Raw genomic sequence first — 18,279 nt, 5'->3', positions numbered from 1 at the left:
TAGAAAAAAAAAAAACAGACCTTTATGTATGTATATTATTTCCTTAATAACAAATGCATTGATCATTAAAGGGAATCTGTCACTCCCTTGGACGTGCCTAAGCTATTGATATGAGCAAATAGGTTCTAGAATACTTACAATAGTCATACTTGTATTCTGCGGACCTGTTCTTCAGAAATCATTTTTGCGTTCTTCCAGGCGCTGGGGCGTGCGGTGCCTGGAAGGAAACTGCCTCCGGTCTTCATTTGCGTGCCTGTCGCCTCCCATCAGCATCACATTGTTCTGTGACGTCTTGTGGTTGTCCAGCACATGCACCCTGGAATTGTGATATTCCACATTACTGGTTCTGAGGGGTGCGCAGAAGAAACAAGAAGCCAATGCCCATAGAAGGGGGGTAAATGAACGTGGCATATCAGATTTGCAACGCGCAGGTGCGGGACAACCACAAAATGTCACAGGGCCAGGGAGGAGATGCTGATGGGAGGACAGACACACAAATGAAGACCGGAGGAAGAGTTTCCTTCCAGGCACAGCACACCCCAGAGCAAGGAAGAACACAGGATTTAAAGACGATTTCTGAAAAACAACCGCAGATATGAGTCCTACAGGTATAACTATTTTAAGTATTCTAGAATCTGTATGACCATAGCAATAGCTTAGGTACGTCTAAGTGGGTGACAGATTCCCTTTAAAATAGAAGGCCAACAACTACCACCTCCATTTCACTTTTTTATAACTTAGCAGACAGGGTATAAACTTAAGTTAGATGATCGGATCACCAGAACAAAGAGCTTTTAGTTCCCTTTCTAAGCTGGAGAGCAAGATGCTGATAAGTTCTTAGACCCAAACGAAAAAATAACCAAAATCCCAGATAACCTATTTAAACGGGACTGTCAGAGAAATCTATATGAGAGTGTTTGACTAATTTTAACTCCTCAACATTATATTCTTGTCTTGTTCTCCAGCCAAAACTAGCGGCCCTTAACATCAGCAACAATAAAGGTCCTAAAGATTAGACCTCTTTCACGTTCACATTTTTGACAACAGGTTAACCAGAGGTTCATAAGCTGAAAAATTACAAAAACAAATCATTGTGGGGGAAAAAACCCTGAAGTTGTTAAAACACTGCTCTAGTTTTATTTATGCCATTTAATTTATTAACTTATTTTAGTTCCTTGGTTAGATAATAGTTAAAGAAAAAAATTTTTTTTGCCTCTTTAACGTCATCAGGGGTGAAAAAATTCCAAAACATGCTTTTTGTAACTTTTCAAAACTACATACAATTTTGTCTGAAAAAAGTAGGTGTATGAAAGAATGCAGATCATTTTACCGTTCCATAGGTGTCCATAGTCTTTATTATCACAAACATTAAGGCTGTTTTTAAGCATTTCCACAGCGTTTGTGCCGGCTCAGACGCTGCAGAAACGCTTAAAAGATGCTTCAAATTAATTTGCATGCTTTTTTGGCTTTTTGTGCCAATGCATGCGTTTTTAACCGCTCAGGAATCGCTTAGCAGCTAAAAACGCAGCATGCTCATTAATTTCCGCATTGCTGAGCGTTTTTAGCCTTCCCCAATGTTCCCAGAAAACGCGCGTCAAAAAACGAGTGGCTTTTTTGCAAAAACCGCGCAAGAAACGCGCAGAAAAAAGACGCGCGTTTTCTGGGAAGGGGGATCAGTTTCCTGAGTGTTTAAAAACGCTAACGTGGGCACATAGCCTAAAAGGAATCTGTCAGCAGGGTAGTGCATACTAATCTACACACAGTGTCAGGTTGGCGCCCTTATACTAAATAAAATGATACCTTGGTTGATGAAATCTGCCTTGTGCTTCTTTTTTAATCCTTGTTTTTAGTTAATGATATGCTCGTGTCCTAAGGCTCGGTTCATGTATGTGGTGCTCTGATTATATATTCATAATGCAGACTGCTGACAGGTCACTGATCCCTCATTGACCTGCCCCATAGTTTGCATAATGAATATACTAATGTGTGTATTTGAAAAAAACATGTCACTTCATCAATATGGCGGTGCCTGCGCACTATCACTTTTCAGTTAGTGCCCATTATCTTGCGCTGTTGAAAAGAATCAAAAACCACCATCAAAATGGTGCCATCAGCTGCGACTGCGCATTAGCATCTATCACGTTCCGATGGATGCTCCTGTGTAAGCGCCTCCGCCGGCTGCTAGTTGCTGTAGACAAAATTAAATTACACTACATCAAAATGGCGCCATGGGCTGCACTTGCGCATTAGCATCTCTCGCGTACTGATATATGCTACTCTGCATGCGCCACCTCTGGTGCCATTTTGTTGTAGTGTAATTTTTTTTGGCTGCAACGACAATGGGTGGGCGGAGGCGCTTGCGCAGTAGCATCTATCGGAAAGCGATAGATGCTAATGCGCAGGTGCAGCCCACGGCACCATTTTGATGTAGTCCTACACAATGGGGCCTATTCATCAACTTTTGCACCAGAAAACTGGAGTAAAAGAATTAAAAAGTTGCAAAATTCCTGTTGTGCACAAAATTATGACTTTTGGCATTTTTTATTTATGTCAGTTTCACTCAGCTCTGCTAAAATGGGAGTGCAGGGGCTAGAGTCATGGTGGGGCGTGGTCACACTCACTCGTCCAATTAATGAAAAATGTTAATGCTTAGTAAGCCATAAATGCTACTCCAGTATTGTCAAGAGGAAGATGAGAGACACCAGACCCAACAATGCAGACGAGCTGAAGGCTGCTATCAAAGCAACCTGGGTTACCATAACACCTCAGCAGTGCCACAGGCTGATCATCTCCATGCCACATTGATGCAGTAATTGATGCAAACAACATTTCGGATATAAAAAAAAATAATTTTTCAAGCTGGTGTTATAAAGTATTCTAATTTACTGAGATATTGAAGAAGTGAACTAAATTAACTTTTTGAAGATATATATATATATATATATATATATATATATATATATATATATATATATATACACACACACATATACACATATACACACACACATAGATATACACACACACATTGGATTTATGCATCATTAAGTCAGTAGTGAACATATAAATAGTAAAAAAGGTCTATCGTTTACAGCAGTTATACAATGACATTAATGAAGGAGTTGCATACCTGTAAAGCTTCCGTTATGTTGCTCTTTAGCCATTCCAACACGCCGCTGTTCACAATCAGTGCCATTCTCTGCCATTTCATATGTCAACTGAACTTGAGAATCTTATGAAGAAAATAAAAAAAATACAAAACAATAAAAACATTGTCATTCCCACTTATGCACAATTATGTGGCTTCTGCAGACGTCGTATCGACAGAGCAGCTGCTTCTCTCCTGCTTTTCTCTGTTGACAAGGCATGACTGCCGATGTCATGCTGATTGACAGCCGGCTCCCTGCCACATAACTGCAGCAAGCCAGCTGTCAATCAGCATGTGGTCGATGTCATGAAAAGAGCAGCTTGGGAGAGGAAAAGATGCTCTGTTGACTTGAAGCAGCAGGAGCTTACTTTGACGGCTCTCAGTCAGCACCAGGTAGAACAGGCAGTTAGCAACTTGCCTGCTAATTCTCAGGCTCATTGTAAAATAAACTAGGCCAGTTAACTCTTTTAAATGTTTGTTCAACCAATTTTCTCAATAGAATTACAAACAGTACATAGAAGAAATTCCATATAATCATTAATTTGCATGCATGAAACTACTGTCAGTCAGTCAGCAGAGTTCTTTTTATGTATGCATTACTGGCTACAGTCCAGGGAGACAGATGGAATTGTAATTGGTCATGAAAACACAATGAGCAATACCCATTACAGCACAGTTAATGCTGGATCACACTGGGATAGATTAATAACTGTGTGGGGAAAGGGAAGGAAACTCAAACTAATGCCGCTTACCAGAAAAAGCGTAAGTCTCTCAAAAGTACTCTATACCTGAATGTTTTCCAAGAAATAAGCAACACTGTGTAAATATGTGGAAACACTATACATTGAGAAACAGAATCTACCTTACAAACTTTGATCAGATTCTTCAAAGACGCCTTCCAGTTGGACAAAGTTCAAATCTGCCCTTCACTTCTGAGGCATTAAATACCGTAAGGACAGGTCCTCCTTCAGTCCTTCATGGGGACAAAAATGAGAAAACAAAAGGAGATCACCATTTACTACTTCAAAAAAGACGGAGCAATAAAATTCTACTTGCAAAGATAAACTTAGGACATATCTAATATAGGTCTTCTTTGAAGGGGTTGTCCACTTCTCGCGCTACTCCTTCTCAATCACCTTATTCCCCCATGTAAAATAATAACATTCTATAGTCGCCTCCGGTGCCGGGTCTCCCGTGATGTTATGTTGGGTGAGCCCAGCAGGAAATCAGCTGCCGCTAATAGGCTCACTTCTTTCTGATGAAACTGACATGCAGAGGAAGTCACAGCTGCTGCTCCCTCACTTCTTCCAGATGTCAGTTTTGTCTGAAGGAAGTAAGAGTAAAGCGGCTGCTGATTGGCTGCAGGGCTCAAGGGACATAACATCACTAAAGCCCAGGGAGACCCAGCAGCAGTGTTGCTAGAACAGAGACAAAATTGGAGGGGATTACAGGGCACTATTATTTCATGTGCAGGAATGTAGTGACTGAGGAAACAGATGTCAGAGTAGTGGACAACACCTTTAAGGAGAAAACAATGGAGAAGCTCAGGTGCCGTTGGCACCATGCTCCGCTGTGTGAACATGCGATCCAATCGATGTTACTGTGCAAGGCACTGGCGGCGCCATTTTGGAGGAGGCTTTTTTTTCTCTAGCAAGATGGCGCCTACGCAGTATCAGCTATCGGATTGCCAATAGCTGCTACTGCACAGCAGGCGCCATTTTCAAACTGATTTTTTTTTTTTAAGAATTTATGGATACCATTGAAAAGAATAATTAAATGCACAATATGGATTCGATCATGGTGCAGTGCCGATGGGGATTTTTTATAATATATATAATATTCATTTCGTAAACTAGGGGGCAGGTCACGGAGGGATCTGTGACCTGTCAGAAGCCATACAGATGAATAGCTAATCAGAGCACCACATGCAGACCCCCCACAGGTAGCCCCGGAGCACGAACATATCAGTAACTCAAAACTGAAAATAAAGATTAAACAACAACCACAAGACGGATTTCATCAACCCAGGTATCATTTTATACAGTATAACGGAGCCGACCTGACACTGTCTATATGTTACTGTACAGAATCCTGCTGACAGGTTCACTTTAAAAAGTAAAATCCCTTCAGGGATAGGATCTTTTGAAACCCTAGCGACTAAATTGAAAACCTAAGACATTATGCACCATGGCTTTGTCACAATTTTGTACCAAGCAGTCCCCAAAACCAGCCCAATTAAAAAAAAAATGTAGATCTCAATCTCCTTACGGTTGCATATCCCTGATTTGCATAAAATTACAGGTCTAATTGGCAACTAATAAAGGGAATGTCTGGATCAACAGGCCATCAATTCAAAGCCATCAATTACTAGTTTTGTATATTGATGAATCATTAGCATGAAGCGCCAAGTATTATTGTAAATCGGCACTAATAACAGCACACAAGGGTGGAGTAGGCAGATAGTTAGACTTCTATTATTGGTAATGAGATCTGCTGCCATTCAGTCCTATTTTAACACTCACTTTTGTATCGTCAACAGCATTGACGCATCTAGATCAAATATTAGGTAATTTAGTCAGAAACCGGAACAGCCTCATTCCAATGATATAAAGAGAATACAACTAGCTGTACATACAGTGGGGCAAAAAAGTATTTAGTCAGTCAGCAATAGTGCAAGTTCCACCACTTAAAAAGATGAGAGGCGTCTGTAATTTACATCATAGGTAGACCTCAACTATGGGAGACAAACTGAGAAAAAAAAATCCAGAAAATCACATTGTCTGTTTTTTTTTTTCATTTTATTTGCATATTATGGTGGAAAATAAGTATTTGGTCAGAAACAAGCAATCAAGATTTCTGGCTCTCACAGACCTGTAACTTCTTCTTTAAGAGTCTCCTCTTTCCTCCACTCATTACCTGTAGTAATGGCACCTGTTTAAACTTGTTATCAGTATAAAAAGACACCTGTGCACACCCTCAAACAGTCTGACTCCAAACTCCACTATGGTGAAGACCAAAGAGCTGTCAAAGGACACCAGAAACAAAATTGTAGCCCTGCACCAGGCTGGGAAGACTGAATCTGCAATAGCCAACCAGCTTGGAGTGAAGAAATCAACTGTGGGAGCAATAATTAGAAAATGGAAGACATACAAGACCACTGATAATCTCCCTCGATCTGGTGCTCCACGCAAAATCCCACCCCGTGGGGTCAGAATGATCACAAGAACGATGAGCAAAAATCCCAGAACCACGCGGGGGGACGTAGTGAATGAACTGCAGAGCTGGGACCAATGTAACAAGGCCTACCATAAGTAACACACTACGCCACCATGGACTCAGATCCTGCAGTGCCAGACGTGTCCCACTGCTTAAGCCTGTACATGTCCGGCCCGTCTGAAGTTTGCTAGAGAGCATTTGGATGATCCAGAGGAGTTTTGGGAGAATGTCCTATGGTCTGATGAAACCAAACTGGAACTGTTTGGTAGAAACACAACTTGTCGTGTTTGGAGGAAAAAGAATACTGAGTTGCATCCATCAAACACCATACCTACTGTAAAGCATGGTGGTGGAAACATCATGCTTTGGGGCTGTTTCTCTGCAAAGGGGCCAGGACGACTGATCCGGGTACATGAAAGAATGAATGGGACCATGTATCGTGAGATTTTGAGTGCAAACCTCCTTCCATCAGCAAGGGCATTGAAGATGAAACGTGGCTGGGTCTTTCAACATGACAATGATCCAAAGCACACCGCCAGGGCAACGAAGGAGTGGCTTCGTAAGAAGCATTTCAAGGTCCTGGAGTGGCCTAGCCAGTCTCCAGATCTCAACCCTATAGAAAACCTTTGGAGGGATTTGAAAGTCCGTGTTGCCAAGCGAAAAGCCAAAAACATCACTGCTCTAGAGGAGATCTGCATGGAGGAATGGGCCAACATACCAACAACAGTGTGTGGCAACCTTGTGAAGACTTACAGAAAACGTTTGACCTCTGTCATTGCCAACAAAGGATATATCACAAAGTATTGAGATGAAATTTTGTTTCTGACCAAATACTTATTTGCCACCATAATATGCAAATAAAATGAAAAAAAAAAAAACAGACAATGTGATTTTCTGGATATTTTTTTCTCAGTTTGTCTCCCATAGTTGAGGTCTACCTATGATGTAAATTACAGACGCCTCTCATCTTTTTAAGTGGTGGAACTTGCACTATTGCTGACTGACTAAATACTTTTTTGCCCCACTGTATAGTACAAGGTCCAGACGGCTACAGTTCTAAGCTTAAATTACACTTAAGGGTTAAATGTGGCCAGCTATCCAAGTAAAGATCCACTTAAAATAAAAATAAAATTGCTGTAAAAAAAAAGGTTTGGGATTTAGGTGCCATCTGTAAATGGTTTGTGCTGCCGCTGTTCTCTCCCACAGTATTGTTCCCATGTATTGGCATATTACTTCTACATACCATTTTGTAAATTATTTTTTTGTGTTAGGGTCCGCTCACATGGACAGACCAGCGGCACGATCCAACCGCCAATCAGCATTCGTTTAAATATCTGTTTACACAGGCACACCAAGGGCAGACTGGAGGCTGGTGTTATTATTCTGGGAAGAGGCCAGTATCCATGAAGCTTCCCAGGCTATTAATATCAGCACAAAGCTGTCTGCATAGCCTTTCCAAATTATTAAAAGGGGGAAACCCCCCCCCCCCAAAAAAATGACATGGGGTCATCCCTATCTCATCCCATGACAATCCCAGACTCTGTTACATTCGGATGCAATCAGGAATGTGACAATTCAGTACGACAGCCGTAACACAACGACAGTATCGTGTGAGTCCGGCAGCTGCGACGAGCGCTGACGTCAGTAAGATTATCGCAGTTCATAGCCAAGGAACTGCAATAACCTTACTGAGGTCACCGCTCACAGAGTGACAAATTTCTCATGCTGTGAGCAGTGACATCAGTAAGGTTACAGCAGTTCATCGGCTGTGAACTGTGATAACCTTACTGACGTCAGCGCTCGTCACAGCAGCCGAATTCACATGGGCTGCGGAAACGGAACAGTAAGTCGGTGTTTGGGGGTCTGTGCATGGACACTAGGCTCGCCCATCATTACTAATAACCCTTAGCTTCCCACACATATCAATGGTCCTTAGGCTCCCATGACCCTGTCGCTGGTTTACCGGTGACCCTTCTTTGGGCCACTTTTGGTAGCTACTAACCACTCCATTAAAAAAAAACCCCAAAAAAACCCACAGTTTTAGAGATGTAGTTGACCAAGTCATCTTGTAATCACAATATGGCCCTTGTGAAAATCACTAGTATCCTCATCTTGCCATCCTGCTTCAAAACATCAATTTCAGGAATTTCAGGACGTGAAGGTTCACTTGCGTTCATATATTTATTCCAGCTCTTACAATGTGCCATTGTAATGAGATAAACAAGGTTATTCAATTCACTGGGAAGTGGTTTATAAAATGGATCTATCTAGTTATACACATGCATGCATACACTAAATGGACAGTATTGGAACACATACATGTAGGACACCCCAATTTTAAATCCATAGGAACTAACCTGGAGTTGGTCCCCCTTTGCAGCTATAACAGCTTCCACTTTTCTGGGATGTCTTTCTACAAGATTTTAGATTGTCTGTTGTAACTTTTGTACATTCATCCAGAAGAGTATTTGTGAGGTCAAACATTGATATTAGATAAGCCTGTAATCTCAATTTTAATTCATCCCAAAAGTGTTTCATTGGGTTGAGGTCAAAGCTTACCCAACCATTCCTTTATGGGCCTTGCTTTGGGCACTGGCACACAGTGATGCTAAATAGAAATGGTTCTTCTCTAAACTGCTCCCATAAACTTGGAAGCATAAATTGACCCAAAATGTCTTGGTATGTTGAAGCGTTAAGATGACCCTTCATGGGAACTAAGGGACCCAGGCCCAGACTATTAGCGAATGTTATGTGCCATGCACGTCAGCTTTCCATTCTGTGGTCTACCACTTTGTGCCTGTTGCTCCTAACCAATAAACTTTTCCTTGAGAACTGTTTTATATTGATATACAGAAAGAAATACAGACTGGACTATAAATCCCAGTGTAGCAAGAAACAATATAACCGTACAAAGCATTACTTAGCAATAAGGCTCATAAAATTGTCCAGGCAGCAAAGTAATAACTTGGTAATATATTACATTTTGAGCTTCATGAGTTAGGTCGATATAGAGCCTTAAGAAGCATGCTCGGCCTTTAATCCAATATAGATTGCAAAAAGGCAGCAAAAGTGGAATGAGGAAATGCCTCTGTTTTACAATAATACCAAGGCCGATCAGGGAATAATTAGTAGGGAAGACATTTCACAAACTGACGGTGGCTCCTATTACAGGACCACGCTCAAATTCAGTGTACGGTAGTTTGCTTTTTTAACACCTGCGGCAACTAGTATGTATAAATGCATATTAGAAGTGCTTCCCTCAGTCATCACATGAAAACACTTCTAGAAGAGTAGCTGGATTACCTCTTGATCCGTCTAATCCATGAAGTAACCGTAAATATGCTGTAACCAGAGAAGACATATAGCATATCCAGGAACAAGAACATCCTGCTACTCCGGTCAGCTAATATTTAGTACACAACCAGACTGTCCTTCAGAAATGTGAGACGATTCTGCTTCCTTCTGCCATGCCTTCTTCTCCACCTCATACTCTACTACATGCACAAAGTAACAGCTCAGAGATACAAGGGAGATAATTTGGAACAAAGACCCAGGTAGCCAAATAAAAAGTACTACTGCTTCCACTTAATGTGCCTTTTATAAAAATGCAAGGGGCTGAACATAAATAAAGGGGGAGATTTATCGCACTAAATGCAGTAGAAATAAAGTCACTTTGAAATCACCTTTCCTTGTGGCAGTGTGGCCGTTATTTCAGCTACATTTATCATAGTTTTAATGAGGATTGATCAATTTGGCACTACTGTTTAGAAACGTTACTCCCCTTTTTACGTCGCCTTTCTGGAGTGAATTTGTGACTGTGTATGAATTTAGAAATGAAGACATCTTGGTAAAACCTCATATGTGCAGCTAACCATGGCAATTTTTGAAAAGTGTCCAAAGCAAAATTGCAAAAGGTCACAATTGTTTGTGTACAAAAATGGGGTGTGCCAAAATTTGCCACTACAAAAAAAGTCATACAGACTCCTTTTAGTGGCAAAAATATGTCTTTTATGACTTGCACTATATTTATTAAAAGAATTTTTAAAAAAAAGGAAGAGTATGGCCTGATATACTACACCATGTACAAAAATTATACATTTTCAGGTAAAGGAAGCTGATTGTTTGGGGTATAAATTTGGCATACAGTGGCGTAACTTGCAGCTTGGGAGCCCCAAAACAAAATCTCTAAAAGTCCCCATGACTATAACTTTTAGGCTATGTGCTCCAAAAATGCAAACGATTACTAAAGCAAGGTTAATCAATGAGAATCCTAAAGTGTTGTGCATATGATCCGGAAATTCCGTCCTTATTTGCAGGGTTTTATTTTCCACAGCATGTCAATTCTTTTTGCGGATCTGCAGCATTTTTCATCCATTGACTTCCATTGAGTCACTCAAATCTACAGCAACAACGCAGGTGTAAAAATGTTTGCGGATTTGGTGCCAATAACGCTGCAGAATTGTCAAAGGAAATGATGTCAGAAGGAGGAAGTGTGAGAGGGCGGAGAATATAGATTAGTGCCCATCTGAAGCACATCAACCATGGAGTCCTATCCTATGGAGGTTGGAGAAGGAAATGACATCACATTTTTTTTTTTTTTAAATAATATATCTTCATTTATATTACAAATCCGAAAACAAATCCGCATGTAAATCCGCATAAAATCCGCACTAAAAACGCATGGAATTTCAACTGCGTTTTCTGCCGAGATGCAGAAATTTCTGCAAGCAAATCCGCAATATGCGCACATAGCCTTATAGTATTTACATTCTCACATTGACCAAAGCGACTTTTTGCATACCCCTACACTCTGCAGCCTGTATGTGGCTGCAACTCTTGCATCCACTCCAGTTAAACCTGACAGCTGATTTATGCTGTCTGAACTACGGATAGCATGAATCAGAGTCTGGCTCCATCATTTAGATAGGTATGTTCTACTCGGAAATGCTGTAGTGTTTCAGATTCAACCCCTTCCTTACCGATGACGGAATAGAACGTCATTGGTAAGGTCCCCCGCTTTGAGGTGGGCTCCTGCGGTGAGCCCACCTCAAAGCCGCAACATGTCAGCTGTTATGAACAGCAGACGTGGCCGCAATAGGCGAGAGCGGAATCGCCGTCCACCCGCGCCTATTAACTAGTTAAATACCGTTGTCAAAGCTGACAGCGGGCATTAACATAGCATTTCCGGCTGCCGGGCCGGAAATGAGCTCATCGCCGACGCCAACACGTGATCGTGGGTTGGCGTTATGTTGCCTGGACAACCAGAGGTCTCATAGAGACCTCTATGGTTGTTCCAGGCAGATGGCTTTCAGCGCCACCCGGTGGTCGGCGCTGAAAGCACAGGAATAAATTTGTTACATATGGGCGATCTGCTCATCGCCCATATGTAGCAGAGCCGATCGAGTATTGAATGCTTCAAGCCTCCTATGGAGGCTATTGAAGCATGCCAAAAGTAAAAAAAAAAAAGTTTAAAAATAGAAAAAAAAATAAATAAATAAAAGTTCACATCACCCCACTTTCGGCCCAATCAAAATAAAATAATAAAAAAAAAAATCCCACATACACATATTAGGTATCGCCGTGTTCAGAATCGCCAGCTCTATCAATAAAAAAAAAGCATTAACCCGATCGCTAAACGGCGTAGCGGGAAAAAATTCAAAACGCCAGAATTACGTTTTTTGGTCGCCGCAACATTGCATTAAAATGCAATAACGGGCAATCTAAAGAACGTATCTGCACAAAAGTGATATCATTATAAACGTCAGCCCGGCATGCAAAAAATAAGCCCTCAGCCAACCCCAGATCACGAAAAATAGAATTAGACTTACCGGTAATTCGGTTTCTAGGAACCTTCCACGACGGTATACGGAGGTTGCCTCTTTGCCCTGATGGGGGACAGGAAACAGAGAGGTTAAAAGGCCCTCCCACCTCCCAGTGACTTATACCTGAGACCGTAGCCCTGGCTTACCTTCCAATTCCCAGATTCTTTATCCAGGAGTATAGGGTGGGAATTAGTGCCGTCGTGGAAGGTTCCTAGAAACCAAATTACCGGTAAGTCTAATTCTATTTTCTCTAGTCACCTTCCACGACGGTATACAGAGGAATACCAACTAATTTGGCACTAGGGAGGGACAACGGCCTGGAGAACCTTTCGGCCAAAGACTAGATCCCTACTGGATGTTACATCCAGTCTATAATGCTTTGAGAAGGTATGGAGTGAAGACCACGCTGCTGCCCTGCAGATCTGCTCTGAAGATGCACCTGCTTTTTCTGCCCAGGAGACCGAAGTGGATCTGATTGAATGGGCCTTGATCCCCACTGGGGGGGATATATTTTGAGTGATATATGCTTCCACTATAGCTTTTTTTTTATCCAATTGGCTATAGTGCTCTTTGCTACCTTTTTCCCCTGGTTTTGACCTGAGTAGTGGACAAACAGATTTTGGTCGATTCTGTAAGGACGGGTTTGATCCAAGTAATGTAGAACAATGCGTCAGACGTCCAGGGTATGAAACTTTTCCTCTTTAACATTTGCTGGGTTTTGGCAAAATGATGGTAGGACGATTTCTTTGGATCGATGCAACTCGGAGACTACCTTCGGAAGGAAGGAAGGGTCGAGACGAAGTACTATTGAGTCGTCTCTAACAAGCAAATAAGGCTCCCTTATCGATAGGGCTTGTAATTCGCTTACTCTCCTGGCTGTGGTTATGGCTACTAAGAAAACTTTTGTATGCCATGTTTTGAGGAGAGCAAGAAAACAAAGGTTCGAAGGGTGGACCTGCGAGCCCTTGAAGCACCAAGTTCAGATCCCATGGAGGGACTATTGTCTGTTTTTTAGGATTCATTCTGATGGCCGAAGTCATGAATCTTTTGATCCAGCGATGACCTGCTAGATCTTGGTCTAAAACGGAGCTGAGAGCTGAGACCTGGACCTTCAAGGTGCTAGGTCTAAGGCCGATCTCTAAACCCATCTGTAAGAAATCCAAAATTTTTGACATGTTTGGCCTGAGCGGATCTGGTACGTTAGGTAAACAGATAGATGAAAACTTTTTGAAAATTTTGTTGTAGATAGCGTTAGTTACCGGCTTTCTGGATTTCTGTAGGGTAGCGATTACCGGATCTGACAACCCCTTGGATCTTAGTACCTGGGCCTCAGTAACCATGCCGCCAGATTCCACTTCTGTGGATTTGCGTGGCGAATCGGCCCCTGCGAGAGGAGATCGTCTTCTAGTGGCAAGAGAAACGGTCCATCTACCTGCATCTCGGTAATCAGGTTGAACCAGCTTCTCCTTGGCCAGAACGGGGCTACCAAGATAGTCGGGGTCCGGTGTTCTCGTACCTTTCTCAGGCTTTTTGCCAAGATTGGTATTGGTGGGAAGGCATAGGCCAGGTGATAGTCCCAATCCTGGGCCAGGGCATCCACTCCCATGGAATTGTCTCTGGGGTTTAGGGGAAAAAAAAGGCTTCGACCTTCTAAAAGGTCGATTTCCGGTAGGCCCCACCTGTCTGCTAGCAATCGGAAGCTCCTGCTGTTTAGGCTCCATTCTCCAGGATGGATGTCCTGGCGACTTAAGAAGTCTGCTTGTATGTTGGAGGTGCCCTTTAGATGGACCTCTGTCAGGGACAACAGGTGTTTTTCGGCCTAACAGAATATTCGAGCGGAGATTCCTTTCAGGTTGCTGAATCTTGTACTGCCCTGGTGCTTGATGTGAGCCACTGCAGTCATGTTGTCCGAATATATTCGGATGTGATGCCCCGAAATCTGATGACCAGCCGCCAGGAGGGCTTCTTCCACAACTTTCAGTTCCGTGAAATTGGACGATTTCCCGCTTGTGGTCTGATCCCAGAGTCCTTGAAATGGAGTCTGATTTACCATCGCCCCCCCAGCCCCTTCTGCTGGCATCCGACATGACTGTAGTCAGCGGAATCTGGTTCCAACTCACGCCTCTGTGGAGGCTTCTGGTGTTCATCCACCATGCTAGGGAGGCTCTTACTCGACCCGCCGTGTGCACTTTCTTGTTCAGCGTACCAGGATGACTGTTCCAGTTTTTCAAGATGTGAGCCTGGAGGGTTCTGGAGTGAGCTTGAGCCCAGGCTACTGACTATATAGACGCTGTCATAGAGCCTAAGACCGACATGCCTTCCCGGATTGTAGGGGACCTTATGTCCCTGAATTTCTTGACCTTTGATATTAAGGTTAGACGGTGGTCATCCGGAAGGAAGGACATTTGCTTTGCGGAGTCCAAAAGAACCCCCAGAAACTTCCTGGTCTTGGAGGGCTGCAGCTGAGATTTTTTCAAATTGGGGATCCACCCCAGAGACCTTAACATATCCATGGTTTTTGACACTTGGATTACCAGGGTCGCCTCGGTGGAAGCTACTATCAGCAGGTCGTCGAGGTAAGGCACTATATAGACGCCCTGGCTCCTGCTGAATGACACTGCTTCTGCCATTACCTTGGAGAAAACTCTTGGCGCCAAGGAGATGCCAAATGGAAGGACGTTGAACTGATAGTGCTCCACCTGATGACTCCCCTGTACCGCGAACCTCAGATATTTCCTGTGTCTCGGGTGGATTGGAATATGAAAATAATAGGCGTCCTTTAAGTCTATGGTTGACATAAGGAAATGTGGCCCGATCAGGGGGATGGCTGACCTTACTGATTCCATCTTGAACTTTCGGTATTTTACATGCCGGTTCAGTCCCTTTAAATTTATGATAATACAGGCCTCGCCTGATGGTTTGGTTACCAGAAACAACCGAGAGTAATGGCCCTGACCCCATTCTGATTCTGGGACCGGGGAGATTGCGTTTGACCCCATGAGGCTTCTGAGACCTAACCGCAGTGTTGTCTGGTCTTTTGGGGTCGGGAGGCAAGTGACTTTTAGACCTTGTGGAGGGGAGGAGATAAACTCTATCAATAGGCCCTCCCTGATGACGTTAAGGACCCAGTGAGAATTGGTGATGTTTTCCCACTGATGTACGTATTTTCAGAGTCTCCCCCCCACCGGGTCGAAGTTATTGCTTGTCTGGTTGGGCCTGCTGCTGCTGCTGTGGGACGAGAATATTTTTTCCCCTACCCTTCGGGTAGCTCCATCTCCCTGTTTTGCCTTTGCCTCTTACTTGGGAGGTCTGAGCTTGTGGGGCACGAAAGGGTCGCTTTTTGAAAGGTTTTTGTTCTGGAAGCGCTTTCTTTTTGTTGGTGGCTTTCTCTAGAATCTCGTCTAGGGCAGGCCCGAAGACATATTCCACTTTGAAGGGTATGCCGCACAACTTAGCTTTGGAGGTGATGTCACCGCTCCACATCTTGAGCTAGAGAGCTCTCCTGGCTGCGTTGGATTGTACTAGAGACCGAGCGGCTACCCTAACGGATTCCATAGAAGCGTCCGCTAAAAACCCTGCAGCTTTATGCAGGATGGGTAGGGAGTCTAATAACTCACTCTGGAGGTACCCTGTGATATGTGGGGTTCTAGTTCCTCAAGCCAGCAAAACAAAGCTTTAGCTACGCAGGTGGAGGTGATGTTCACCTTTAACGTGGACGCAGATGTCTCCCAAGATTTCTTTAGGAGACTTTCTATTTTTCTGTCCATTGGGTCCTTCAGTTGAGAAGAATCCTCGAATGAGAGCGCAGTTCTTTTTGCGACTCTCGCCACCTGAACGTCAACTTTGGGGATGTCCCATTTCGCAGAATCGCCTTCCAGGGGAAATCTATGTTTCATCTCTGAGGGATTGCTAAGGCGTTTTTCCAGCAGTTCCCACTCCTGCAAAATCATGTCCAATATGTTGGCATGTAATGGGAACCCTATGAGTTTTTCAGTTTTAAGCCCACTAAACATTTGGTCCTGAATGGACTGCGGTTCTGGCTCCTCTTCTAACCCCATGGTGCTGCGTACTGCTGATACCAGCTCCTCCATATAGTCAGAGAAGAGGTATTTCCTAGTCTTGGCAGCCCTGGGCGATACCAGTTTCTAACATCTCCCAGAGGATGATGTATGAGACAGGTCGGACTCAGAGTCAGAGTCTTCAACCTGTATTTTCCTTTTCTTTGCTGTAGAACGGGATTGTGGTGGTGGAGGTAGTGTAAAAGCCGCTAGGGAAGACTGCACCTCTCGTTTGAACAGGGAACGAATCTCGCCTAAGAGTGACGGCTGCTCTGCTCTAACTACTTTGTCGGTGCAGGACCGGCAAAGCTTTTTATCCCATAATGAGGGCATTTTAATGTTACATATTGGGCACTTTTTCCTAGTTGCGGCTTTGGGGGTAGATGTTTCTCCCTAATACGAGAGGGAGAGGTCAGAATAAAGGGAGCCCCCAAAATGAGATCACCACCCCACAGACCCCTTCCCTGCAACACTCACAGTAGCAGGGGCAGCACTGGGCTCTGCAGACGCAGGGCACAAAGAGCCATCCATGTTGAGGTATTTGTCTTACCTCTACGCAGGCTTCAGCAGGGCTTTTATGCTACTCAGAGCCAGCGCCTGCCCTCCAGCGATCGGTGCTTCCCCTTCCCCCTCCTGGGTCCACGTGCCGGCGTTCAGAAGCGGGCACCGCACGTCGCATGGGGGCCGCCATTACCGGAAGTCGGCGTCCTCCCAGGAGCGCAGATACCGGAAGTGACGCGTGAGATCCACTGCCATCACTTCCGGGACGCCCAGATGCTGCGCGCTGGAGGGGGAGAGACCGGGGAGCTGCGGGAGGCCCCCGGTCAGGGATCCATGGCCTGCTTTGCCCTCACGGGGGCACGGGAAGGCCAGCGAGAGGTCCCGAGGGGACGACGGGAGCAGCAAAGAGGAGGAGGCGTGACGCGACCACCGGCTGCCCGGCATCTTGACGCAGGTAACCCTGCCCCGTTACTGCAGTTGCCGGCCACCACAGTATACGGACCTCTCCCTGCTCCATGGGGAACAGGAAAGACACTGACAGGTGGGAGGGCCTTTTAACCTCTCTGTGTTTCCTGCCCCCCATCAGGGCAAAGAGGCAACCTCCGTATACCGTCGTGGAAGGTGACTAGAGAAAATGGAGATGCTACGGGTCTCAGAAAATTGTGCAATTTTTTTTTTTCTTTTAGCAAACTTTGGAATTTTTTTTCACCACTTAGATAAAAGAGAACATAGACATGTTTGGTGTCTATGAACTCGTAATGACCTGAAGAATTATAATGGCAAGTTAGATTTAGCAACTAGTGAACCTAGCAAAAAAGCCAAGCAAAAAACAAAATGTGGGATTGCACTTTTTTTGCAATTTCCCCGCACTTGGAATTTTTTTCCCGTTTTCAAGTACATGACATGGTAAAACCAATGGTGTCGTTTAAAAGTACAACTCGTCCCGCAAAAAATAAGCCCTCACACGGCCATACTGACGGAAAAATAAAAAAAGTTATGGCTCTGGGAAGGAGGGGAGCGAAAAACGAAAATGAAAAATCGAAAAAAGCTCTGGGAGTGAAGGGGTTAAAATCTGGCTGGGACAATGACTCCGGTGATTAGTCCATGAGGCTGTTACTCAGTGGCTTCTCCATACCCCACTCTCTTCGACAGCTCTCCAACTTGGCCTCTTGGATTAGTCACTTGGGCCAAATGGTCATTGGCTGGCTTGAAAGTGTATGTTTCTTTGAAACTGCAAGGATCAGCATTTTCCCATTTTTGGAATCTATTTTTCTATACAAAGACATCAAAAAAAGGAAATGAGAGGTTTGATGCACTAGTCATTTAGAAAAGAAGTGAAAAAAAAAAAAAAAAAGAGTTGCTAAATAAAAGTGCCACAATAAACAAGTGGTGTGTGTGTGTATATATGTCTATAGATAGATAGATATATATATATACACACACAGACAGAGAGAGAGAGAGAGAGAGAGAGATACACACACACATACATACACACACACATACTAATAAGGCTGGAATTAATTCACAAACTGAG

The 18,279-nt window shown here is 43.7% G+C and overlaps 1 protein-coding gene across 1 annotated transcript in view; it reads right to left on the bottom strand.

Annotated features, from left to right (window-relative positions):
• Nucleotides 1-18,279, bottom strand: part of VMP1 (vacuole membrane protein 1) — a 268,295-nt gene that overhangs the window by 236,092 nt on the left and 13,924 nt on the right. Inside the window, exons 2-3 of the mRNA XM_073572977.1 lie at nucleotides 4,011-4,121; nucleotides 3,131-3,232 (exon numbers count right to left, since the gene is read on the bottom strand). Coding sequence (XP_073429078.1) covers nucleotides 3,131-3,206 — 76 coding nt within the window. The 5' untranslated portion in view covers nucleotides 3,207-3,232; nucleotides 4,011-4,121. The remainder of the gene's footprint in view (nucleotides 1-3,130; nucleotides 3,233-4,010; nucleotides 4,122-18,279) is intronic.

Source organism: Dendrobates tinctorius, unplaced genomic scaffold, assembly GCF_039654945.1.
Source record: "Dendrobates tinctorius isolate UK_male_01 unplaced genomic scaffold, ASM3965494v1 ptg000007l, whole genome shotgun sequence".
NCBI lineage: Eukaryota > Metazoa > Chordata > Amphibia > Anura > Dendrobatidae > Dendrobates > Dendrobates tinctorius.
The sequence above is the reverse complement of the archived record's forward strand: the minus strand, read 5'-3'. Positions and strand labels throughout refer to the sequence as shown.